Source organism: Scomber scombrus, chromosome 9 (genome assembly GCF_963691925.1).
Source record: "Scomber scombrus chromosome 9, fScoSco1.1, whole genome shotgun sequence".
Lineage (NCBI taxonomy): Eukaryota > Metazoa > Chordata > Actinopteri > Scombriformes > Scombridae > Scomber > Scomber scombrus.
The window spans coordinates 23,391,021-23,417,759 of NC_084978.1; the positions used below are offsets into that span (position 1 = coordinate 23,391,021).

Genomic DNA, 26,739 nt, shown 5'->3' on the forward strand with positions numbered 1-26,739 from the left:
ACAGGAGGCAAGTCACCCATTCATAATGCTATTATATTAATCCCTATTTTGACTTCCTCTCTGCTTCCAGTCCATGGTGCTGCTCCTGCAGAGCCAAAGACAGTATGTCTTTGAGTTTGACGCCTCAGGTCGGGTCACAGCTGTCACCATGCCCAGCGTGGCCCGCCACACCATGTTCACACACGTGTCAGTGGGTTACATCCGCAACACTTACAACCCCCCAGAGAGCAATGCGTCCATTATCCATGACTTCAGTGAGGATGGCAGGCCCCAGGCCACGCATTACCTGGGCACCGGTCGTCGTGTCCTCTACAAGTACGGCAAGCTGGCCAAGTTGTCAGAAATTGTGTACGACAGCACTGCTATCACTTTCGGCTATGATGAGACAGCTGGTGTGCTGAAGATGGTCAATCTGCAGAGCGGGGGCTTCTCGTGCACCATCCGCTATCGTAAAATGGGCCCGCTTATTGACAAGCAGATCTACCGCTTCAGTGAGGAGGGAATGGTCAATGCAAGGTTCGACTACACCTACCATGACAACAGCTTCCGTATTGCCAGCATGAAGCCAGTCATCAGTGAGACACCACTGCCTGTTGACCTCTACAGATATGATGAAATCTCTGGCAAGGTGCAGAAATTTTGTCTTTTTCAATCCTTTTGAGCAATGATGTACCAAATGACAACCTTTATCTGTGCTTTCCTCAGTCAGTACCATCAGTACCTTTTTGGCTGCCCGAGGACTCACTCACTCTTCTCTAAATCTTTCCATCCTTATAGGTTGAGCACTTTGGAAAGTTCGGGGTCATTTACTACGACATCAATCAGATCATCACCACAGCCGTCATGACGCTGAGTAAGCATTTCGACACCCACGGTCGCATCAAGGAGGTCCAGTACGAGATCTTCCGTTCACTTATGTACTGGATGACAGTGCAGTATGACAGCATGGGACGGGTGGTGAAAAGGGAGCTCAAAATCGGGCCATATGCCAACACCACTCAGTACCGCTATGATTATGATGGAGATGGACAACTCAGCGGAGTCAAGGTGAATATCCCATGGGGAAAGAGTTATTATTTTGAGGATCTCTGTCTTTAGAAGCTGAAGTGTTCATGACACCTAATATTATGTATAATCTATCACTGACATTACAATTTGAATTTATTGTTGAGTGGCGTAGTTATGGTTCTAACACAGGCAAAAACTGACTGAATCTCATGTAGCCTATTATGTTATTGTTTTATTCAGGTGAATGACTGGTCTACCTGGCGCTACAGCTACGACCTTAATGGCAACCTCCACCTCCTGAACCCTGGGAACAGCGCCCGGATCTTGCCTCTCCGCTATGACCTCCGAGATCGCATCACACGCCTGGGAGATGTCCAGTACCGACTGGATGAAGATGGCTACCTCAGCCAGCGTGGGTCAGACATCTTTGACTACAACTCAAAAGGTCAGCTGCTGAGGGCCTACAATCGAGGCCCTGGCGGCTGGAGCGTTGTGTATCACTACGACGGGCTGGGTCGCAGGGTCTCCACAAGGAACAGCCTGGGACAGCATCTACAGTTCTTCTACGCTGATCTCAACCATCCAACCCGGGTCACACACATCTTTAACCACTCCAGCTCGGACATCTCATCGCTATACTATGACCTGCAGGTAGGTGTGGATGTACAGAGATGTGTGAGATCTACCAGTATCCTGTTCTCATATTACTATATATAAGCAAATACTGAATATCTTCTCTGGGAAACTTGATGCAGGACAGGCAACTTATGGCAAAAACTATAACCTGGAACATAATGAAAATAAACTAAATTTCTATCTCATTATCAGGGTCATCTATTTGCCATGGAGGTTAGCAGTGGAGAGGAGTACTACATAGCTTCTGACAACACCGGCACACCCCTGGCTGTCTTCAGCAGCAATGGACAGATGATCAAACAGGTAATACTGTGGTTATGAATCAGTTGATGGTATTGCTATGAAAATTGAGGATGCATTTTTAATAGTTTTTTTTGTTTTGTTTTTGTTTACAAAGATGCTGTATGGCAGAGAGGAATAAGCTAAATCTAGGCCTTGGTTAAATGGACAGTACTTGTTAGTAAAAATCAATTTCCTGTTGACAATCGCTGCTGGACCTGAGTACAAATCTTGATTCATGTTATTCCTCCTTTTTGTGTGGATAAAAAAATAGAAAAGGGGAAAACAACAAGAAAGCTGCATAATACAAATGCCCCTACCATCTGCTGTGCCAAAACGTCCTTGTACAAGATACTAAATCCTTATCAGCTTCAGACACGGGTCTGTAACTGACCCTGACCTTTCCATCAGAAGAAGAGCTGAGACTCACTGAAAACAAACTGACTCTGCTTGTTTTACCCAGGTGCAGTACACAGCTTACGGAGAGGTGTACCTTGACTCTAACCCAGAGTTCCAGCTGGTGGTTGGATTTCACGGAGGTCTCTATGACCCCTTGACCAAGCTTGTCCACTTCACCCAAAGGGATTACGACGTCCTTGCTGGACGCTGGACTTCGCCAGACTACAGCATGTGGCCCAAGATAGGGAAAGATCCCTCTCCATTTAATCTCTACATGTTCAAGAACAACAACCCCCTCAGTGACATGCTGGATGTGAAAAATTACGTCACAGGTAAAGGGCTGATATGTATAAATATGGTGCAATATGGTTGGCATATCAAAAACGTCACATTAATAGACACAATGAATGCTTAACATACAGGCAAATGTAAATCGCCACTACAAGTTCAACATAGCTTGATATATCCTTACATTATCAATGATACCTCCCAACCTTCCAAAAATTGTTGATTGTTATGAAGAAGATAGTTAATGCAAGTAACATTGTATTACAGCTGGCACAGTAGCTAATATAATTGCATAACACCAGCTGAAAGATAAAAGCAAACACGCTGTCAGTTTTTTATGGTAAAATGTGATTCATTTGCCACCATGTTTAACTTTGTCATTCAGCAAGGTAATTTCCACCTTATCTGCTGTTGTAGATGTGAAGAGCTGGCTGGTGATGTTTGGCTTTCAGCTCAGTAACATAATCCCAGGGTTCCCTCGACACTCGCTCTACTTTGTGGAGCCACCATATGAGCTGCAGGCAACCCAGCACTGTGAGAACGGACAGGTACGGTCTGCTGTGAACAAAAAATATGGCCATTCTTGACATGAAATACAATATCAAAACCATTATAGTGTTTCAGCTTTTGTCAGCAATTTTCATGCTAATGCTTTTCTTAATACTCTTTGTTGTGTAGCTCATTACTGGTGTGCAGCAGGCTGCAGAGCGTCACAACCAGGCATTCATGGCCCTGGAGGGCCGTCTCCTCAACAAGGAACGTCGCAGGCGCAAGGACAAGCCAGGCCACTGGTTTGGCACCAGCACCCCCATCATAGGCCGTGGTGTAATGCTGGCACTGAAGGAAGGCAGAGTGGTGGCTGGCGTGTCAGCTTTGGCCAGTGATGACAGCCGTAAAGTGGCTTTGGTGCTGAATGGCGCCCAGTACCTGGAAGGCACTCATTACACCCAGGACGGGAAGGACTGTCACTACTTTGTGAAAGTGGGCTCTGCTGACAGCGACCTGTTGGCCTTGGGGCTTACCAACGGGCGCAAGTCACTAGAGAGTGGCATCAATGTAACGGTGAGTGGCCGGTCGAGAAGAGGAGTGACTGTGGAGTTTGCAGTGCCGTCGTTTGTACTGAGCATTCGGTATGGACTCGCTGTGGATGTGGTGGATGAGGAAAAAGTCAGACTGTTGGAACTGGCCCGGCAGAGGGCCTTGGCTGGGGCCTGGGCCAAGGAACAGCAGAGGGCCAGAGATGGGAAGGGTGGCAGTCGCCTCTGGACGGACGGGGAGAGACAACAACTTCTAACAACAGGTAGAGTACAGGGTTACGATGGCTACTATGTACTGCCTGTGGAGCAGTATCCAGAACTGGCTGACAGCAGCAACAACATCCAGTTCCTCAGACAGAACGAGATGGGCAAGAGGTAACAGCTCACCTGAACTTGCTTGAAGGGCAGACTCTTCCCCCTCTCCCTCTCACTTCTCTAGATCCTGTTCCTTTTTCCTACCCAGCCTCCTCAACCCTACTCCTCTCAAAACCCATGGAGAATTAACCAACGAATGGGGTTACTCACGGAACGCTGCAGGGAACTTTTGAAAAGAATGACTTAACAGAAAACATATTATTGTTCATTTTACTGCCACAGGCAAAAAATTTAAAGTTTAGTCAAACGGTTCTGTTTTTTGAAAAAAAACTTTGAACAACTTAAAAAGCACTGAAGAACTGAACTGTTGCCTAATGAATAAGAAGATTCCCCTTTTTAAAAAAGATATTGATATTTTCACCCATATTTTTTGGGTCACACTGAGAGCGGCCATGACAGCTACTGAACACATGGTGGAGTTGTTTTGTGCTGGCTTCTGCGGTGAAGGCTTGTCTGTCTCTAACAGACACTAAAGGAAAAGGGACCAAAGTGGAGACAAAGCCACCCCAGAGTGCTGCCATTACAACTACACATTAAAGGAGGACGTCATGAACAGCGACATACAAGGCAATGTTAAAGGTCGTCCAATACTACGAGTCGTCTCCCTGTCTCAGGCCTCCCATCGTCCACTATGGACCAGTCCTCTGCTGCTGAGGCAGCGCACATCCAACCAAGCAACACACAAGCTAACGGCATCCTCGAACAAATCCAAGCTGTTAATGGACAAAAAAACAAACTTTTTAAAAAAACAAAGTCAAAAAAATGATGGCTATATTTGTGGACAGTGGTATCGCACAGCATTGTTTATTTTGAAATGGGGAGAAGAATCATATTACTACATATGTGTCCGCCTACACTAAATTTCAGGATGTTGCGTATACTGTAGATGCCGTAGTTTTGTACGTTTCAGTCGCGGTAGAATTGTGAGACTTTCACCAAGGCACTTCTGTACAGAACGATCAAATACACCACTCACAGTCAAGAAAACATGCTAAGTTAGTATTTATTTCATTTTATTCTTTTTTTATTTATTTATTCTTAGTACTATATGACAATCATGAATGAGTCACCGGTTCTATTCAAAATGAACTTTAATGGATGAGTTTATTTTCTTTTGTAAAATATGTAAGAAATGTTCATTTGTTTTTGTATTAATTTCAGTTTTCTGCCAGGGCAAATAATAGTCACTCTCAAAAAGAATAATTTATGTAATAAAGTGTTTAAAAAACGGTTTATACTTTAAATAAAGTCTTTAAAACTGTGAAATCTGTTTTTTTTTCAAAATATATTTGGATGTACAGTGTATAGACCTACCTTTATGCAGCACAGTAGAATATTGTTCAGAATATCAAGTTTTATATTTCTAAGAGGAAGTGGCTTGTAATGTGCAAAATCTTTAGCTGGTCTTACTACTCTAGAGTTTTGTGGCACTCTAATATTCCATATCTACAATATCAATCCCCAGTTTGTTGTTTTTGACTGTTTTTTGTTTGGAAGCAGAGATGTTTCTGTCCTAGATCCCAACAGCAGTAGCAGTAATGGATCCCTCTCACTGTGAAGAGACTCGTGCTGGATGTCATAATGTACCAAATCAGTATTATCAAAGGATGATTCTTATACATTCACTGAAACGAGACTCTTCTGAGAACCTTATCAATAAAACATTATTGTTTACTTCACCTGAGCGATGTGTAATTCACTTTCATCTCATTTTTGCATTATGAAATTATTGATGTTCTTTTTGTAATTGCAAATTCCACCCGACTTGACTGACATACATTCACATGAGTTGCATTTCAAAGATATTATTAGATAGCTGTTGGTACACCAGACAGCATCACTGATTAAAACACTTGGCTTCCTGCTATGTTAATGTTGCATCAATCTCACACATAAAGTCAATTTTTGCTCCAGATTTTCTGCTTTGAAAAAAAATTAATAAATGAATTATGATGATTTCATGGCATTCCATCAACAACCACACACATAGCACCTCTTCCAACTATATTGCTCACATTTCTTAACATACATACATAGATGACAACAGCAGATCAGATGTGCTTGTAAGTAACAACTGAGATCTCACCTAACTTCAAATGCTTGTAGATAATTGTTTTTCTTATAAATGTTTCCTGGAATAACTTTGTTCTTTTCTATTTATGTGTTCTATTGAATTTTAGATGCCCCCCTTCTGTTGGAAACGGTGAGAGGTATTTAGATTAATTATTAGATTAACATTAATTTAAATAACAATATCAATCTTTAAAAGTATAGCAACAAAGTATTAGGAATTAAATATACTCAAAAGTACTCATTACTCAGAATGACCTGTCAGTTATTTTATTATTACTGAAGCATTAACATATATGCAGTATTTTTAGGTTGTTGCTAATCAACGTGGGTCTAATTTTAACTGCTTCGGTTTATGTTCATATTCATATTTTCTAAAATGATGTTTTGTACATGAAATCTTAGTTGTCAAAGTTACTAGTAATTTAAAGCTGTTAGATAAATGCTACAGAGATGAAATGACAATACTTTGCTTTGAAATGTAGTGTTACCTCAATGATATTTAAGTAAAGTACTTGAGTAAATCTACTTAGTTACTTTCCTCCAGTAAACCAGTATGTGAAATATCCTGTAATATATATACTTTGTCAGTTGTGTATAAAATCATGCTACATTCAGTGCACACATTGTATTAAATTATCACGGCAGTGGTTTGGCTTCACATCAGACAGGCAACCAAGTCAAAAGCATCCGGCCCCACCTGCCAACAAGGATATACTGATCTATACTCTCTCTCTCCTTTCCCCACATACTCACTGCTGCATTCTCCCACATAAAAAAACAATGCCTTCAATTTCATGGGAACAAATTATTTTAATGCAAGAGTCTTATTTAAAGCAAAAAGGCATCCAACAGGTCATTTGGTTTCTTCTGTTGAGCAATCACAACATTTTTTTCACATTTTCAGTTTTATCTCCAAGGTATGTAATAAAAATAATGGAATAATTTTTATATCAAGATCACCATGAAAAAAGAAAAAACATTGTGGCCATCGGGTGTTAACAGTAATCAAACATAAATCACTGTCATCTTCAAAAATGCATTCCATTTATTGTCATGTGATTTCACCTGAAGACATACGTCAGCTTCTGTGCAAATGAAAGGGAAACATTTCAAGCATCAGCTTCTTAAGAGCACCCTGTGGCTCATTAGCAGCCAGGGTCTTGGTGGCTTTTAGGGCTATGGGGGTCCAGGATACAGGGTTGTTCTTGCAGGATGGGAAGTAGCATTAGAATGTGGTACAGGGAGGGTTAGAGATGGTTAAAAGGGCAGGCAGGAGTAGTATCTTACAGAGGTAATCATCATAAAGTGCCAAAGAGCCTCACACTAGGTCAGCCTGAGATCCAAGTATACTGTATATGTGCATGTGTTACTGTGTATCCACCTTGTCTGTGTGTGTACTGTCTGTGTCGTGTGTCGTGTCGGATAAGAGTGAAGAGCCTGAGATTCAGGGTTAGCGATGTCTAGAAGCTTAGTTACAAGCTGCTACAGAGTAGCCCCTGGACAGGGTCAGTCAGTCAGTGCTGTGGGCTTCATATCAGGGTACAGAAAGGGGCTCTGGGAGGAGACTTCCTTAAGGGTTCGAGGCTTTTATTTATAGACGAGCAAAAGACTGGTAGAGGGAAATGGAGGAGTGAGTGCGAGGTTTAAGGCAGATGGGGGAAGGGGTGGTAGAGTTTCGAGGCACACAAATGGGGGGCGAGCGGGGGATGGGGGGGGTTGTTGTGGGAATAGCGTTATGTCAACATGTCCCAGAGACAGCAACAACACAGAGCTGTCCAGCAGGCTGTCAGGCATGTGTCTCCTGTATCGTCTCGTCTCCTGTCCTCCACCACGTACACTGGAGAGAGAGTGAGAGAGGAGAAGAAGAAGGAATGAGCCAAAAAGGACCGACAAGAAAGGTAAAAATGGAAGAAAGCAATGTGAAGGAATCACGTTCTTTTCTAAAACACCATAAAAAACAGAGAAAAATCTCAGACTTATGCCATCAAGTTTTTAGCAGTTCAAGTGTAACAATGGCCGCCACGATTTTCCTCTAATTATGTTCATCATGGGAGGCATATCACCATGGTAATGCCATAGCAGCCCAGAGCCGTGATCAGACAGTGTTACAGTTGAGTAATATTAACCCTGCTTTGAGCTATCGTTGGGCAGTTGAAATTACAGCTTTCAGAACTTCACATCTTTGTGCTCCAACGAGGCATTTTCCTTTACTTTACATGTACAGCAGTTGCTTTATTTCGCCTTAAGTCAATAGTCATGTTAAAGGATTATGTTACCCATATGTAGGGTTTACCATCTGTCTCAGAGGGAAAAAACAAGACAAACAATAGGCCTGAATGAATACATCCCCCTTCCTCATGTTTGTGATTAATCATTCATGTGGACGGAAACACTCCAGCTTTTAACAGCCAGGTGCACTGACTCCTAACATGGCTGACTGTGTCACCTGGGTGACCAGCTCTGCTGAAGTTAGATAACCACTTATCATACCGACCTCTGATAATGACATGACAAAGAACTGGTTAATGATTGGCCAATATTTAATAGTGAACAGCTCTATCAAAATGGCTCAAAGTAACAACCTTGATATCATAAAAGCCTCCTTTGATCAGCCAGAGGAGGCTTATCTTGAGTCAGTTACAGGAGTAACACCTCACTGCCTGCTTTAATTTATGAAAGTGTTAACTATGCTCCCTGAAAGCAAGACTCTCTTTGCATATTCACTTTGAATATTTTACAATGTCATGTGTGCTTTTTGTTTCACAGCTTGCATAATAGTTTATTCTGGATGCTCAGTTGGGAGTTGCCACTGCATTCACACACCTTTTTATCTTAAACCTAAATCAACTTCGCACTTTTCAAACCGTAATTGCTTACTCTACATAATGACAATTTATGCACTTTTAAAGTCAAAGTTGGAAGTCTTTTTAAAGTCGACGTTATTTAAGTAAGATTCACAAATTTAACCTGAAAAAACACTTAATCATTTAGCAGCAGTGTTGCGCTGCTGTTGAAAGTATACAGAGGAAACACCTTCGGTAAACCCCATATGAACCACTACTACCTGCAAGGTAAGGGTTGTGTGACTCACAGAGACAGCTGAAAGACAGTTTTGATAGGGTAATTTGTGGTAGCCTTGTTATTTTGCCTACTTTTACTGTTGAAGAAGGTAAACAGTGAAGAAGCATTTGCAAAATAAATATCTCTACAGCAAAGGGAAAAACTAAAACGGACCTGTAGCAAGCCTCCCTCCAAAATATGATATATACATTATGAATATTCATGCAAACATATTTATCAGATTTTGAAAACATGTGAAGATCCCTACAGTATTACAGTTCTAATAATATTACAGACTTTTCTCAGAGATTCTTTAATGTGTGGGTCTGTTGCACAGCAAAAGACTTTCATTCCATTTGCTCAGATTGTCTTTCTGGAGAAATATCATCATAAATATGAGGAAGAGGAAACAACTCAACACTTTTATAATAAGAGACATCATTTTCAATACTGAATTCCTACTGAAATGTGTCCACTGTACCCAATTTTTCTTAATAAATAGTCAGAGAACAACACAAATAAACCCAAAGTCAGTGTGTGAACATCAGTCAGTGGTAAACTATTATAGTTATAATGCTGTTTTAACCTCATTGGTCATGTGACCCTCACCTTGCAGGTCGCAGCTGTCCATTGAGTCTCTTCCTATTCACATGTCATAATAGCACTTTTCATAATGTCAGTGGTCTTCCAATCATTCTGTTCTAACAACATTATTTGTTGTGTGCTACTACCACTCACCTGTGTTTTTGGGAGCTTCCCCATACATAGGTCCAGGAGGGGGACCGCCCTGCCAGCCAAACTGTGGTTGTCCAGGGTATCCCTGATAAGGAGGCTGCCCTGGCCCAGGATAAGGGCCTCCAGGGCCCATTGGTCCAGCAGCATAGTTAGGGTAAGCTGGATTAGGCTGTTCCATGTTCACGGGGTATCCTTGTGGAGGATAACCCTGATGTGGGTAGCCTTGTGGAGGAGGGCCTTGGCCTGGGTAGCCTGGAGCAGTGGGGGCATTACCAGGGTATGGAGGGGGCTGCTCAAAATTCATCTCTGTGTTGGACAGTCACCTGAAAAACAAGAAAATAGGACAGATTGTGTAAATAATGGCTCTGTTTCAATTTAAATGATCCTGCCAAGTAAACAATGGGGTTGAGTATCATTTGAGTTGTATCAGTTCCCTCTCTGATTCTGCTTGTTGAAAGGGAGAGGTAAAAAAAATAGGTCAAATATTTAGATAACAAAAAAATCGTTATTCATTTTAGTGTTTACTTACTTTCATTGTGCCAGTAAAATAAGTAAACACACTGGATGCAAAGGATTAATAACATCTACAGCTGGATCGAGCCACATTAGGTAATTAATTCCTCTGAGTCTTCATACCATAGCCCAATATTTTCTGACAGGCACAAAACTACTTCCCAGAACAGACAAGTACATAGCATATAGTTGTCTTCCCAAATCCCTGAATCCACTCTCCTGCTGTTTCATGCCTGTTGCCGTCTCATACAGCAAACAACCATCATTTCCACAGCCATGGGGGGAAAAGACAAGCATAGCATATTATTTTACAATCTGCTGAGGTGTCTTATGATTCAATGGTCAATCACAACCTAGTTCTGCCCTACCAGAGATAAGCACCATTATCTTCCTGTTCACACATGGACTTTGCAAATGGAGGAGGCAGCTTTACAGTGTGCTGAGTGATGCTAATCAAATGAACCACGAGGGAGAGAGCCAAGGAGAGGAGGAAGAGATCGCACTGCACATACAGGCCCGCACTGGGTTGTATGTTAACACTTGGTTTTCCTCTTTCCTCTGGAACATGACGTGACATATTATCAAGATCACACATTCACATTGTGTTTGTTTCGGTATCAAGTCTCACACTTCACACAGAAACAAACCAAAAAAAAAGTCTTATGGTGGATTTACATCACTGTAAGACCTTTTGGCAGTGCAATAAATGTGTGTGATCAGGTCAGTGTCAACATGTTATTTGTTCCACTCCAGACCTCGTGAGTAGGAAACACTAATGGATTCTGATGGGTCCATCACAGCCCTTATGCTAGCCTTCATCGCAGGATTTGCTCATGTAGAACAACCATAACAGCAGAGAGTGGGCCAGGTGCTACCCTGCTAAACCTCCCCAGGATTCCTCTGTCACTTTGGATATGTACACTGAAAACATCTAAATAGCACAGCACTCATTGCTGCTCACCCCCCTACAATCTGTGTTTTGACACAATTCCAGTTGCCAGGGCCGTCATCTATATACTTATTATCTAGTTTAGAAAATACTGTTATTCTTTAGGTTATTTGATTATCTCATTTGGTAGGTTAAAGGTTGGTTTTATACCTAAGGATATGACACTGGGTCTATTTCATCATAATTTCTCAACACCATGACACTGAATGACTTGTACTTCCTGCTTTGACGTCTGCAAACTGTAAAGATGACTGGACATTTCACCACCTGAATGTGCTCTGAAAGCCACTGACAGATGGCAAGGCCTCTGTTACTATGGTAACAGTGCTCCAGGGGGAACAGAACGACACCTTGGGATCTGTTTTCGTTGTACCTTCAGGCACTGATGAGTAAAATAACACAAGTATGAGAACCTTCCCTCTCCCTGTTAACAGTGAGGCTTTGATTGCCGATTGACCTTTGTTCCAGCTCAGGAGTCATGGGTGTGAATACCGTGTTACACTACTGGCTAAAGATTGAGAGGGGGTTTCTTTAAAAGGGATAATCAGTAATCTGACACCAGTTTGTCTTGCAGGTCACCTTGTCTTTATTGTACTCACTTGAATCTCCACTAGTCTTTGGTATCAGGTTAAGTTTTAATGAGAAAAAATTCCCAGGTCTTGACTCATACTGGCACAGTACGTGTACCATCTATACTATCTCACTGTGTGTACATTTGCATGTGTGTGTCATTTGTTTTTCCCTTGCCGGACTGGCCCGAATACGTGAGTGAACCCGGACTATGTTTCCACAACAATATATGGTGATAGTATCATGTTCAGACACACACAAACACAGGGACAGTGCACATGAGAGGTCTTTGAATCCATTACACAGCTCCTTCTAACCCTAATGGCATTGTAAACATTGACAAAGGATTGAAGAAACACAGTCGGTTCATTAACAAATGTATCATTAGAGCGGAAGCATTAGATGATTTACACAAAAAAAAAGGCCACTTATCAAGGTTTGAAGTTATACACCTAAATTAAAGCAGTGTCTGAGTAGAATAAAGAAAGGGGATTCAAACAAAATTAAATGCAACTTTATGAAACTGATTCAGGGTTGGCAATATCAGCTGTTGTTAAGCTGAGTTAAATGTTCTTCACATCAAGTCCACTGTTCTCTCATGATACTAAGAGAACTGACATGGATAAACAAATTCCTGTGATTCTTATTATTATTATTATCATATACATTTCAACAGAGAATGTACAAATTAAATAAACCCCATGATTTCGACTTTAGGGCAATATGTCCTATAGATTTTTTTTCATCACTAAAAATGATGGGCAGGCCAAAATAACAAGTCTATGTTGGCCTGGTTTATACTAAAAGACCTTCATTATATTACAGAAGCTGAGCTGTCCTTAAGCAGCAGCTCTGTAGCCTGGCAGCCTGTGTTTACTTTCTCTATGTTAAGAAACAACCCAACACAAAGAGGATGGTTGTATATGAAGACTACCCAGTGGACCCAATTATGAAGATTCAGAGTCACTACTGTGTTTCACACACAGAGGCAAACAAACAGACTACAAAAATGACATACAGAAAAAACACAAAATAAACAATGTAGTACAGTAGAACATATTTGTTTGATTCAAACTCAAGTCCATTTTACCCTCAAATGTTCACGAGTTACGCATTAACCCAACGCTGCTTTGCTATTAACGCCAGCTCATTATTACCATATTAGCTTATTCATAGTGGCTTAATTCGCAACCTAATTATTAGGTTTTGAAGCAGTAGTCGCATTAATAACGCTGAGAATCCGGCATTAGGTCAGGCTATCAGTAAAATGTTTAGGAAATATTAATAAGCCTCTAAGGCGAATAAAAGTGGCACCTGCAGGCCACAGCCCATTGTAGCACAGTTCAGTTTTCCATACACCCTAAATTCATCATGACTAAGCTCATACTGAAGAGTAACGGGCATGTATGGACCACTTACCTTAAAATAAATAATATCCCGGTCTTTCACAAACCGCAGTACTCTGTGTTTAGACAGAAGCCCCCCCGCTATCGTCACTGTTTATGAGTATTTTACCGCAATGAGCGACCCCCTTCCTCTCGTCCAGATGCCGAGTGCGTAGCGCTTGCGGAACGTGACGTCATTTGAGGGAAACGGCCACGGGCTCGCTCCGTGTGCAACAAAACAAGAGATTGGCTCCTACTGCGTCCGCTGCACAAGATGTCCAATCACAAGCCAGAGCGATGAGTGGGGGACGCTAGGGACAAACAAATGACTCCTGATCACCTGACTTGATAAAAGATTTTTTTTTTTTAAATTTTTTTTTTTTTTAAAAAGGCCTACCTCATCAAGCCAGTGACGAAACGAGGACGTGGAGACGAAATAGTCAAGATAAGTGTCTTACGTTATTTGTTCATTTGTGACCTGGTTGCTTCCAGAAAAATTTGATTTATGATTTTATAAACCTTGTTGAAACTTGCTATCTCTTACCATTTAACTATCATAAATAAATCTATTATTATGTTTATTTTAAACTAAATTCATCACATTATATGAGAATACAAGCAAATATTTTAAAGTAGTCACCACACAACAGTTTGCCCTGCTTGGGCAAATGCAGTTTTGTGTTACTCCCAGCAGATGGCAGCCTATTCCCAGTCTATTCTCTGAGATGCGGCTCCTAGCAGTTTCCTGGTTTCTTGCACTGTATTAAACTGGCATGGGGCTGTTTAACTGTTGTGTTGCAGGCTAGTATATTTGCCAAAGTCTGTGTTTTAAACTCTAATTTTGAACTGTCCTTGGCTCATAGAGCACAGCCCTGATTATAAATACAGTATTATGAAGACAACTTCCTTATATTTTATGCAATGATTATATGCAATCATTGCATAATGATTGCAAGTACATTGTAGCACAAAACATTTTTAAATGTTATTAAAATAACAGTGGTACAAAGGGTGTAGCAGGCAAAGTTCAGCAAAAGATAACTTCAAAAGATAAGTGCATGCCTTAGAAATACTTTAAAAAGATGCAGAGCAACAAGCTCCTCACAATTTCTTTGTGATTATATCATGTTCTAATTACTCTGTTTATAAATCAGTGCAACTTATTTCTGAGTCTGCTCAGTTTCTGTCATGACAAGAGAAAGCTATGGCTCTTGTGACACCCTGCACGTGAGGAGCCTCAACTCTGTGCGTGTCTGATCTCTTTTTGGGTGGGCGGTGACAAGACGTGAGTAAGGCACACATACACACACTTACAAACATACATATAGCATTCTGTATATTTTTTTTATTGTAAATGCATGTACATACAGTACACAATAGAGAGTGATGGTCAAAATGTTTGTATTTTGTGTTCAAATCAGAAAAAGTTTAAGTAATCATAATGCAGCAGCATTACATCTGTCAGTTTTATATTATCTGTTATTTAATTGAAGCTGTCAAATAAACAGCCCAATGCATGTGTACTGCACAAGGCATGGAAGGGTTGGGAGGCAGGTTGTGAAACATCATATCAGCCCCTGCATTACACATTACATGAGCACAGTATGAATATAGTAGCATACCAGCAGTCAGGCATCATGACAGCTGCCATTGACAGCGGAACTTAAAAGGAAGTTAACTCTGTTCTGCAAGGTGATACCAGACCACATAACAACATGTGATAAGGCACGTACAGTGCATATGTACAATGAGCTGCCAGTGAGTTGTAGACCAGTGGTGGCCCCCAAGAAAGAAATGCTTGACCGTTAAAATAGTACATCATACAAGCTATGTTCATACTGTAGCTAGTACAAAGTTATGCATGGAAAAGATGTTGGTGAAAGGTACTGTTACTGGTGGCATATTAAGCAATACTTTTAAAAGACTGTTAAAAGACTCCTATGAGAGTCCTATGAGGTATGTAAGAGATTCTGCAACAAAGAGCAGAGGAATAATGAGCTTTATCCTAAGGGGATGATAAATACATGACTACGTAGTATAGCCTGCATTATTTGTTTGTATAGTTAGCAGGACCAATGTTTACTTTCAGTGTAGGTTTTATAGTAATCAAAACCCACCTAAGATTTCTTGTAACTTTATAAACTTTAAGTTAGTCATGATACTTGTTCTCAAACACTATTTGAATTTAATGCAGTCCAAGAAACTAGGAGTAGCTTCTGTCACAGATTTAACTTTAAAGTGCAGTGGTGATATAGGAATTGAGGATTATTTTACTGGTTATTTTCATCAGAAGCCACAATCAAAAACAGTTTGCTTAATTCCTGTAATCTTAATGTAAATATAATGTAAATGTAAGTCTGTGTACGTGTGTTCATGTATGAGACGAGCACGTGGTTCACTTCAGCCACTGTCCCCTCCCAGTTAAGATAGATGTAGCCAAGCAGGTTGTGTGTTTGAGTGTCTGTTTACATCGTCACCCCGGCAATTCAGCCCCAGCCTGTACGATCGGCTTCAGCGGGGAGCAGCTGACAAAAATAGAGTCTCATAGACTAACCCAACCCTCTTACAGGGAAACTGGAAGGGGAGCAGGGGGAAAAGGGGGAATATTTTGTCTGTGGAAAAGGCCAAAGGAGCAAGTTTACAAGGGTACATTTAAACTCAGGGGGAATGCAGGGGTGATCATCTGATGGGAAGTTGTTTACAGGGATATAAGGCCAACATTTTCCATAACAATATTTTATGTATGTAGGACAGTCAAACCACTGAATGTGTTTTCAATAAGCTAAAATGAGAAATTTTATATCAGGAGCAAACAGAACATTTATAAACATTTACATTTACAATTTAATTATCATAATCTGGATTAATGTGTGAGACGCAGTTAAATTGCGCTAATACTTTATTTTTATTCATTTGGACTTATGGCTATTATAATGTGTTATTATAATCATTCTCACAATATATCAATACAGGGGTTTGTAGAATGCATAACGTTCCTGGACAGTAAAATAAACCCAGTCAGTGTCATTTTTGCAGTCACTTATGGTCCTTGATCAGCAACAGATTTTTTTGTCCACAAGTGACATGATAATGTGTCACTGTCACACGCCCAGTGTTACTAACAAGAAATATGCACTCTGACCCACTGATTACAAAACTTTCCTGATGTAATGTCGATTGTAAATTTCCAAATGACATTGGGAAAGAATGCACAGTTGCGATTACAAAGTCACTTTTATGAGAGTACATTTTGAAATGTATTTATTATTTATGAAATCAACAGGCTTTTAAAGGCATATACAGGTGAGTTATTGTCCAAAGTAAAACAAAATATAAAACCTGTCATCACAATGACACCTTTGTATTTGACTTTTCAGTCCATCGCAGTCAACCATCCATTTACCTGTATCTCTTTTGATATCATTGGTCGTCATTGGTTATCATCGCTTTATCAAAGCTAGAAAGATCCAGACGTCTATTGATAAATGAAGGAATTCTTTGGGTTTGTTTATGCATTGTGTAGACTCAGTTAATTCTAAATATAAAATACATGTTTATGCTGCTGTGGTTAAAGTATGATTCCAGTCAGTGCTATACATGCATGTGGAACAGTTTTAAGTCAACCAAAATGTCTATGATTACTGGACATCAAAGCTGTGTTTGTGGTTGGGATGATGATTACTCAGTAATCAGTAAATGTGCTGTACACCGTATACTGCATATTCACTACCGCAGTAAATGTAGAAAAACAACCATTCACCGAGTCTTTTCTGTGTGTCACCAGAAAACGTGTTATTGGAGCACATGTGCTACAAGGTTTGTGGAGTACTTTCCAATATCATTAACAGTTTCATACCTCGTCTCAAGAGGAGGAACTCCCTAAGAAAAACACTGCATGACATTAGCATGCAGTGTTCATACCTACCTGGCACCTGGCCTTGTTCTCACGTGAGCCATATGAGCATACAAGCACACTTGTTCAAACAGCGAATACAGGCCAACAGACAGGTTTCACAAAAACTGTCCACGTGCGCATAAACTTTAGACTGATTAGGTATAACCCTGACTTTTAGAGAAAAAAAAGTTATCTTATCATTTGGCTGTGTGGTCCTGTTTGGGTCCAGTATTTGTTGTGGGTCACAGTAACAATATGGCACAAGTTAACATGATATGCTCTTAAAAGAATTGCAATGGACCAACTATTGAATGCATGTTGACTAAAGCTGTTATTAAGTCAATAAATCAGTCACCTGTTCAAACATCAGTGGGTAGTTTCAAAAGAGTGCATACTAGCTCCCAGTCACATCTCTAAGACCACAAGAGAACAGCTGAGCAGACTGACATACATCACCAATATACATTTGAGGCAAAGGGATCTGTTTACATGACTTGACACAGAATTGAAAGCAGCAACATCTTTAAAATCCAAATTGTGGGGCCATCACCGCTGTAGCAAACACTTATGTCTGCCTCGACATGATTTATGGGTGTTCAGTAAATCCATAATTATTTATGACATAAATGCTTAGTCAAATATCAGCAGGTGTCACACCCTACCCCCACATTGCAGAGCGGTTTCAATATGCCTGGCCTTTGGGTTGCAGCTGCCCTCATTCCTTAAGACCAAGCCTACCCCAACACTCAGTCTCTAATCTACAGATCAGCGTTTGGAACAAGCAAGCATACTTAGCTCTGACCCTGCTGATACAGTATGAGAGGCGAAATACAGTGTACGTGGATCTGGGTAATCGTCAGCCTGCTTTAAAGTTAGTACTGGATTCCGGAAAAGCTTACAGCTTTTGTGTTATATTGCTCATGTTTTATTGTTAATGCATTTGACTTTTTCCAACAGCCCGGTTTCCCATCTTGAGCAGCATACAGTATCATGTTACATTTTTGACACCAGTCTTACGTTTGACCTAAATGCTAACAACTTAGCTGAAAGCTACTGCTTAACTGCAAAACCAGTTCAACAGTGTGAGGGGGAGTCAACTCCACTGGTGTACAAAAACATACCAATCCATACATGTGACTGTTATGCAACTCATTAACTACTCAACATGTAGGTTTTTGTGCCACATGCAGGTTTCTGTGCCACATGCTTCTCCATTACACAGAGTGTTTATGAAGCTAGCAACAAAATCTGAGCTTTAAAATAAGTTGTATTGAGCAATGAGTGACACAAACATTAAAGCTTCAAATTCAGTTCTATAAAATTCTAAATTACCTGAAAATTGGACCTCAATTTTCAACAACAAATGTGTTATCAGTATGCAATATATAGACTGGATGTTAAACTGGTACATGGTTGAGCTGTATAAGACAGCATGCAGATCTATAGTATAAACATATATTGAGTATAAAACTGAGTGGACTAACTATATAATTACTACAATTAACATGGTCCCAAACATTGCATTTCACAAAAAAAAAAAAAAAAAAAAACACATCATTGACAGTTTGATAGCCTTTATTTGAACTTATTCACATTTAATCTCTCTCTCCATAGAAAACAGGAGCTGATTTTCAGTAGGCCCTGACCCCCCAAGTTAGGAGACAAAGAAAGTATGCCTTCCTTTTTGGGGGGAAAAAAAATAAAACAAAACTGATGCCATCAGTGAAAAACCCTACTTTACATGTCTTAATGTAATCATCTTATATTCCCCAACTTAAAAAATAGGCTACATAGTACAATTTTCTTATTTACAAAAGATATAAAAGTGAAATCAAAATGGATTTTTTCAATCCTGCTGCAACTCTGAAGTGAGTGAGCAACCAATCAAACCACTTAATACCATTACTTTGCCGAACACACTTTTTAGGGTCAAAAACACCCTAGTTTTCTAACTTTTCCCTCCATTCGTTTTGGTTTCTCACAAAAGCTTTTGTTTTTTAAAAAAAAGGTGAAAAAAAAAAAAGCTTCATAATGTAATGCATTACGGTCATCACTGACCATGGAGGTGGTTTAACTAATAACTCTCCACAGGAGGTAATACTGGAGCTCAGATGTCCATCTCAAACTGGCTGTCATCTGTTGAAAAGAGAGAGAAGAAACAGTTCAGATTAAAAGGAGGAGATAATTGGCACTCTGCACTGTTATTTGCACCATGAGATCCAGCCACACCTTTAACGGACCACAGAGAAGGGGACAAACAGTCCCTTATCAATACATTTGTAACTGACCAGAAAAAAAAACAACAAAAAAACACTTTACTAAAAGGGTGTAGCCCTTAAACCCAAGACCCATTACACGTCTTGTGTGTTTACCAACCCAGACAAGGAAGACAATTTAAAAAAAAAGGAGGTCAACATAATCCTCATGAACTTTAGTTTGACACGAGGAATGACAGCTTGTATGTATTTAGCTCAACTTGCCCATGAACAAACCTTTGGTCACACTGCCCTTCACTGCAAAAAATAAGGTCCTTTTATCTCACAACTTTCACTTCTGGAGAAGGTTATGTGAAATGTATAAAAATCAATAAAGCTCCAGATTTGCTAAATAACTGTAAATATCTTAGTCAGCCTGACAGTAACAACAAATTAAAAGACAATTGTTGACTAATAAGCCACTAACTTAGGTTTTTAATTCTTTTTTAAAAATGTGCTAAATGCTAGGTTACGCTCATGATGGCACAGAACAACTGCTGTGCTGCAAAAATGGCACCGCAGGAACACATGCTGCACCTATCTGCTGTATTAGCGCATGCTGAGTAACACTTTTGATAAAATGAAGACTGGTAATGTCAACAAAAAGTGAAGGCCTTCAAGTTCATTATGACATAAAGTTAGAAAAGCCTGCCATGAGTAAGGAATCAGTATGTGTTAGTTCTCTTATTAGATGGACTACAACATGATGCACTGTGGGGAGATGTTTCTATTTCATGAAACCAATGAAGGCATGAGAAATGTATGGAAATGGTTGCTCAATCAGGTAATACCTGTTCTTTATTTGTTATGGTAAGTGTTACCGCACATTACCTTTGGAATATGCAAAGTTATTCCCATTCATCCATCTGTAAATCTTGGCAATCTCCGAGAAAACAAAGATCTATATGATGGTTTAATTACCTGCAATGTCCTTCTCTTCCTCCTCTGCCTCCTCTTTGAGATCCTGCAATTTCCCAATGGGGTGTGTAGCAGGTACTGTTACCCCCGGGATCTGGGGCAGACAGCATGGGGGGGTCCGGGCAAGAGGAGAGTTTCGACAATCCAACAGGAACTTCCTGTCGTAAATGATGCGGGTACCTATGTTAATGAGAGAGAAAACAATTGAATCTAGTGTTTACCTGCAGTAAACAAATATGAAATCTGTTGTTTTTAAAAAAAAGCATTATTATCCTCTACTGGAGGGGATTCCAGTGAGAGGAGGGGAATTGTGTGTTCATGCGCGGGTCAGTGGGTGTGTGCAGAGGGGAGGGCTGAAGGCTGCCACTGCGGTGAGTTCTAGGAAATCAGAGCACATAACATTCTCTCCTTGAAGCATAAGGTTTTGAGATTGAAGCCACATGTTTCGAACTCTGACTGGGAGAAAGCTTTAAAATTGACAGCTGGAAAAACAAAACAAACAAAAAAAAAAACATGCTATGATATGTATCTGAAGATTTGAAGATGGGTTTGCTTCAGTTTGACTTTTTCAAGCAGACAGTAAAAGCTGCACAAGCCTGCAGCTTGCCACATCTTAAACAAACTTGCCATGACTCGTGTCTGTCACCATTTGAACTCCAAGCAAAAACAAAGTCATAAATGGCATGATGTAATAAGTTTGACTGGGACATAACATGGGCCTAGGAGATGTCAACCAGTCATATTATCCTGTATTGGAGTTTGAACCGTTCTGTGCTGTACCTGGTTGCCCTCCCTACAAGGAAAAACATGTTATGTAATAACTGCATGGTGAGCAGTTCATCCTGGACAAAGGGAGGGAAAGCAGTGGGGGGGGGGGGGGGGGGGGGGGGGCGCCGCAGATAGGGGCGAGAAAAGGGGGGCTGGAATGCAAGCTATAGCGCAAGCAGTGCATTTCAAGGCAGCAGTAGAGTGCAGAGCAGTTATGTTAAAAAAAAATGTGTCGGTCCAGCGACAGCAACTGCAGTAAAGTGTAGTGTCTGGCACTTTAAGAGAAATACGTCAAAACTTTCTGTATTGCAACATCCTACACAGTGTTTATAGGAGCGGTCATGTTTATCAGTGCTGCTGTTTTTGGCACAGATTTATAAAAAAAAAAGAGAAAAAAAGGGAGGTGGTCATACTCCCAATGCATTAAACATTTCTTTTCCCTCCTCCTCCTCTACTTCTTCTTCACTTGTACAGAATGTTCCCTACTGTTCCTGAAAAGCAGTGAGCAGCGGGGATAGGACGGCCTCCCAACTTCACCACCACCGCTGAGGCCAATCATTTTGCTTGTTCTGGCAGCTGGATATAGTCACCCTCTTCAAATCACAAGTCACGGGTTAAACAGCTCTTGTTGTGTGTGTGGACATCAGTGTTTTCGCTGGAGCAACAGAGGGACTGCTGTGCTCAGACTCAGAATGTGTGTGAAAATTCATGTGACCATCAAGATTCATGTGTAGATTTTGTGTAAGTCTTGTATTGTTTTGCTGTCAGCAATGAAAACAAAAAGTTGTATGTAAAATGTAAAATGCTATTTTGTAAGAAAAAATAAGCAGTAGCAATTAATTAATTAATTAATTAAACAAACTGAATAAAGTTGTTGTGCAGACACCACACTACTTCTGTGTGGATTTACTTCATGGTTCCATGTGGTAAACAATAATTCCAACTTGTTGACAAGGCAGCAACAAGGCATTTATCTAACTTCATCAGATATTTTGATTAACAATTGAGTAACTTAAAATAGTTGTTTTAGAGTATGGATGAAATGCATACTTGCAAAATTACTATTTAAAATATGTTTTTAAAGCATGTTTGTATTTGTTGGCAACGTCTCGCGAGATTGTATCATCATTGGGCTGTGAGTATTTGCACGTATGCATTAACTGTGGAGTTGTTGCAATGTCTAACTCCTAAAGTCCTTTGTTATGAACATATGACAGAGAACAAAAGAACACCAAATGAGCTTAAAAGGAACATGTCAAGCGAAGAAGTTTTTACCTCCAGGCGTGGTGGAGAAGAGGGTACCCCCGGGTGTCTGGCTGTAGCAGTCGGGTAGCTGGGACCAGTCCTTCAGGGTGAGCACCCTGGTGGGGATGGGGCAGCTTTTCGATGAATTTGTTGCAGACGACATGCTAGCTCTTCTGCAAGCAGACAAATGTGTGTGTATGTGTGTGTTTTTTTTTTTATAAAGCCCTCAACTCAAACTCACTAACACACAACGCTTCAGTCACAGCCTCCTCACAAACACAAACGACTTGCAGTAACTGTTTGAGGTCCGGTTGTGTCCGTCGTTTACAAGCTGCTGCCAGAGCGATACCATGTGCTGTATTTGTAGCAGCCACTCGTGATGTTACTGTGCAACAGCTAGAAGACAAGTGGGACGAACGGTTTCTTTTAAAAGACGGCCCGTGGGGGCGGGGTTAACGTAAGACGCAAAATCAATTGCCCGAAATGATGCCAAACAAACAAAGCATTTTCAAGACCAGATTAAAGCTGTGCTGTTTAACACTATAGGAGATAATCGTCTGATGTATAAGATTAAGATAAGAATATATGCATGAAGCTAAATTCAGGGTTTCGCTCGATAAGAAAATAAAAGGACATGACAAGTAAACACAAATAGGAAATACAACTTTATAGGGCTCCCTGATGCTCAGAAGGAATGTGATGTGACTAAGAAGTGTTTTTTGAATGGGTGTGGTGCTGAAATGAGTAGTCATGAAGTGACTGCCAGAGTAGGGTCAAGAGGGTCGTAAAGGACGATGCTGCTCCGGGTAACAAAAGACGCGCACCTCCAGTTCATACTTTTTTAGTTACTCGACAACATATCGCCCCCTACAGGCGCCTCAATGTGTAGGACAGAGATTTGTGATTGACTTCAACAACACAAGAGTTATTTCACGTAGTGTCCTTGTTTTTTATAGCAACTTAGGTGGTGTGTACATTTGTATTATTCTTTTTTTTTTTTTAAATAATTTTATGTACCTATTAATCTGTTATATTTGTTTAAATCTTGTTTAGGACTGTGTCATTTTTGAAGTGTTTTGTGGGACTGTATTTGACCCTTATTGGGATTCTGCATTGGTTTTGTTAATAAAGGTGTTTGGGGGAAACTAAAGAAAGTAAGTATAAACAAAGTATCCAATGCTTTGAAGATACGTTTCGTTTCGTTTAGTTTATTTAGTTAAAAAAATATATATGAAATGAGTTGATACACAGTGGACACAGTTTGTTGAGTCTGATACAAATAAAATCTATATTTATATTGATAAATGCAAACAGTAAGGGGAAAGGGGTCCATGTATTTTTTGTACCATTCGATTTTCTTTTCAGGAACTGGTATTGAAACACAAAAAACGAGTGGTTATTTTACAAAAGATTACATTGAAATGAGCGCTGTTTTTCTTTTCCCTGGTCAAAAAGAGATGAGCAGTAATTTAAAAATGGTTTGATTTTCTTTTTGTATTCAGAATAATAAAAAATAAAATCACTGGCAAACAGAAACAAAAAATTACCTGTTTTCTCATATTCTGAGACCAGATACCGTAGTTTAACCGACAGACAGTCAAATAATACGGCTGCAGGTGGCGCCAAATCATAAACACACAAAACAAAACACTTCCTAACTCAACAGATCCCCACTGACTCATGACAGCTGAAAAAACAATTGAGATACGAAAATAAACGAAAGAATAAAGAACAAAATAAAAAGCTTCCTGGATGCACTAATCTTACCTGTTGAAATAAAACATACTCTGACTAGATAGTCAAATTACTGTGCGTGCATAAATTATGAATTTAGGAAATTAACAAAGTTAACCTACTGCCCAGAGCCTGAAACCTCTCAATTAGAACCTTAGACGAATTAAAATTATTTTTACACACACTGACAGGGCGTGAAGACAGGTGGAGGTCCGGGATTCCCCCTGGAGAACGCGATCCCCAAAAGTAATCTGATTATTAGTAATCTGATTACTTTCCGAAAAGTAATGTGAATACCTGTATGTATTGTTACACAGCTGATACAGTTATCCACTATTTAATTTACAACAAGTGGCCTAATTATGTTATTTGTAGCGGTGTAATCTGATTACAAGTAATTGGGTTACCTGTAGGGGCTGATTACCTTAGTATTATAACTGATAGAGTTTAATACTATTCAACTTAAATCTTACTGAACCTTTAGGAAACCTTGTGACAATTAGCTGCAGTTGCACTTTTGGAGGTTGCTATAATGTATTTGGGAGGTTTGACTGGATGTGCGGATACAAAAGAGTTATTATATCAGTTTGTCTTATATCACTGTAAATGTCTGTGCCACATATGTATTTCAATATAGAAAGGTAAATATGATGATCGAACTCTGACATTTCTGGTAACGAGGTGTTACAATTCACTCTGGTTTCACAAAAACAACCAAACCGCCCAGATATCGGAGGTCAGAGGAGGATCACTTCCTAACTGTTTTTACTCAGAAACACATTTTCAATTACTAAATCTACAAGATCATTAATTAAATTTAAAGATTAAAAATCTACCCATGACTGAGCAAAGCTGTTATTTTGACTGGCCTGGCAGAGTGGATATTTTACTTTGGTTGATTTTGACAACTATCATGAACCACCATCTGTTTTTGCACTATGCTATCATCATCATCATCATCATCATCATCATCATCATCATCATCATCATTATCATCATCATCATCATCATCATCATCATTGCCACATACTTTTAACACCTTCAAGTGAAAAAAACCCCAACATACCGGGGTCACTGTGTTGCCTCTTGAATGAGTTGGCTTATTTGCCCAAAAACAGTACTGACAACAGAGCTCTTCTGTCTGCTATGTTTGTGTGCGGTGGTGTCTGCTAGATAGCTTCTTGTAAACAACAGTTGAATTACTTCAATAAACAATACAAATAACTAACTGCCATAAATGAGTTGTTGCCAATAGTTGCATCATGTCCACCTTGCTTAAAGTATTGTAGTCTAATACAACAGTCCTGCAGTAAATTCTAGCTTCATGAAGATTATAATGTTCAGTTTTTGTTGAAACTGTTTTCAGAGAGGCATTAAATGGATTGTGTTGTCAATTTGGAGGCTGTTTTTTTTTATACTGCTGAACTATATTTCATTATACAGACAGGTGTTTTCTGTTATTTAGCCTCACTTCATTGATATAATGGACACAAGATTAGAAATCCTTGTCTGTATGGTGCAGTACATTTCAACAGTAGCACCTTTAAAAGGATCATAGATTTGAAACAACACTGAAAAGTTTAAACAAAAACTGAACATTGTCAACTTCATAAATGGAGGATTTGTTGACAGTAAAACAAAGTAAAAGAGACAGACAGGATTTTTTAAATCTTTAATGCACCCTTGCCTTGATGACGACATCCAGTCTCAGAATATGGGAAAACAGGTTATTTTTTTTTCTGTCTGCCAGTGATTTTTATCTTTTGCTATTTTACATATGAAAAGAAAATCATACCTTTTTTAAAGTTTTTCTCATCCCCTTTTGACCAGGAAAAAGAAAAACAGCTTGTATTTCAATTTAATATTTTGTATTAAAAAAGGAAAATCTAATAACCACTTGTTTTTTGTTTTTCAATAGCCTACTTGTTCCTGCAAAGAACATCTAATGAGCTAACCAGAAAGGAAGAAAAAGAAAGACAAAAAAGTAATACTGATACAAAAATCTGCTTAATCGGGATAATTGACGGTAAAAAAATAACACAAAAACTACTTTGTTATTTGATTTTACACTTCCAGTTCCTTTATTGTTTCCTATGCTGAAGTTAATTTCATTTCCCAACCACTTGAGGGCGACATAGACATAAATACATTTAGAGCCATTTAGATACTGTAACTCCCAGTGGGAATTTGAATAAGAGAGGGCAAGATAGTAATAAAGTAACAAAGTAACAAAGTCATAAAATAAAGTACAGAAACCAACCAAGGAATAGTGATATCCTTTGCTGACCCCCTACTAGATCAGAAATAATCATTTTTACCACATGTCTTGTCTGATAAACAACATGCCTGGGGCTTATGTGTTTACAGAAGTGAATGCACATAAACCCCTGAGGCTAAGGCATTTACAGATGTTAAAAGGCACACAAAAAAATCCTCACATTATACACTACAGAGATTTAAACTTTAGAACATCTGTATATATCATCTCAGTGTTAAAATAATGAAGACGACAGCTGCTTATGAGCAGTAGCATGTTCCCTAAAATAGTTCATCACTGTGTGTGTAGGACCTTGCTAAAAATATGTTTGTTAATTTGTTTATTTAATTTGTATAAAGT

The 26,739-nt window shown here is 39.6% G+C and overlaps 3 protein-coding genes across 8 annotated transcripts in view; 1 reads left to right on the forward strand and 2 right to left on the reverse strand.

The window, feature by feature from the left end:
* tenm2a (teneurin transmembrane protein 2a) overlaps positions 1-4,026 on the forward strand; it is a 151,526-nt gene extending 147,500 nt beyond the window's left edge. For all 6 annotated transcript variants that reach the window (XM_062425626.1, XM_062425620.1, XM_062425621.1 and 3 more), the window contains 7 exons: positions 71-628; positions 778-1,047; positions 1,249-1,659; positions 1,837-1,947; positions 2,387-2,654; positions 3,028-3,158; positions 3,289-4,026. In XM_062425626.1, coding sequence (XP_062281610.1) covers positions 71-628; positions 778-1,047; positions 1,249-1,659; positions 1,837-1,947; positions 2,387-2,654; positions 3,028-3,158; positions 3,289-4,026 — 2,487 coding nt within the window. The remainder of the gene's footprint in view (positions 1-70; positions 629-777; positions 1,048-1,248; positions 1,660-1,836; positions 1,948-2,386; positions 2,655-3,027; positions 3,159-3,288) is intronic.
* Positions 4,027-7,117: 3,091 nt separating this feature from the next.
* On the reverse strand, positions 7,118-13,474 carry LOC133985821 (cysteine-rich and transmembrane domain-containing protein 1-like). The gene is made up of 3 exons (XM_062425535.1): positions 13,342-13,474; positions 9,894-10,213; positions 7,118-7,932 (listed from the first exon to the last, which is right to left on the reverse strand). The coding sequence occupies exons 2-3, from the start codon at positions 10,192-10,194 to the stop codon at positions 7,829-7,831; spliced, it is 405 nt and encodes a 134-aa protein (XP_062281519.1). The 5' UTR covers positions 10,195-10,213; positions 13,342-13,474; the 3' UTR covers positions 7,118-7,828.
* A 5,285-nt stretch (positions 13,475-18,759) lies between these two features.
* eif4ebp3l (eukaryotic translation initiation factor 4E binding protein 3, like) lies at positions 18,760-22,790 on the reverse strand. The gene is made up of 3 exons (XM_062425609.1): positions 22,419-22,790; positions 20,379-20,555; positions 18,760-19,338 (listed from the first exon to the last, which is right to left on the reverse strand). Exons 1-3 carry the CDS (start codon positions 22,549-22,551, stop codon positions 19,310-19,312), a joined length of 339 nt encoding a protein of 112 aa, XP_062281593.1. The 5' UTR covers positions 22,552-22,790; the 3' UTR covers positions 18,760-19,309.
* Positions 22,791-26,739: the final 3,949 nt, after the last annotated feature.

Excerpts from the sequence above, each read along its gene's own strand:
- eif4ebp3l (XM_062425609.1), bottom strand. The coding sequence starts at position 22,551 with ATGTCGTCTGCAACAAATTCATCGAAAAGCTGCCCCATCCCCACCAGG. Across the intron at positions 20,556-22,418 it reads CTTCTCCACCACGCCTGGAG|GTACCCGCATCATTTACGAC; the intron begins GTAAAAACTTCT and ends TCATTAACATAG. Across the intron at positions 19,339-20,378 it reads GGAAGAGAAGGACATTGCAG|ATGACAGCCAGTTTGAGATG; the intron begins GTAATTAAACCA and ends TCTTTTCAACAG.
- LOC133985821 (XM_062425535.1), bottom strand. The coding sequence starts at position 10,194 with ATGAATTTTGAGCAGCCCCCTCCATACCCTGGTAATGCCCCCACTGCT. Across the intron at positions 7,933-9,893 it reads GGAAGCTCCCAAAAACACAG|TGTACGTGGTGGAGGACAGG; the intron begins GTGAGTGGTAGT and ends CTCTCTCTCCAG.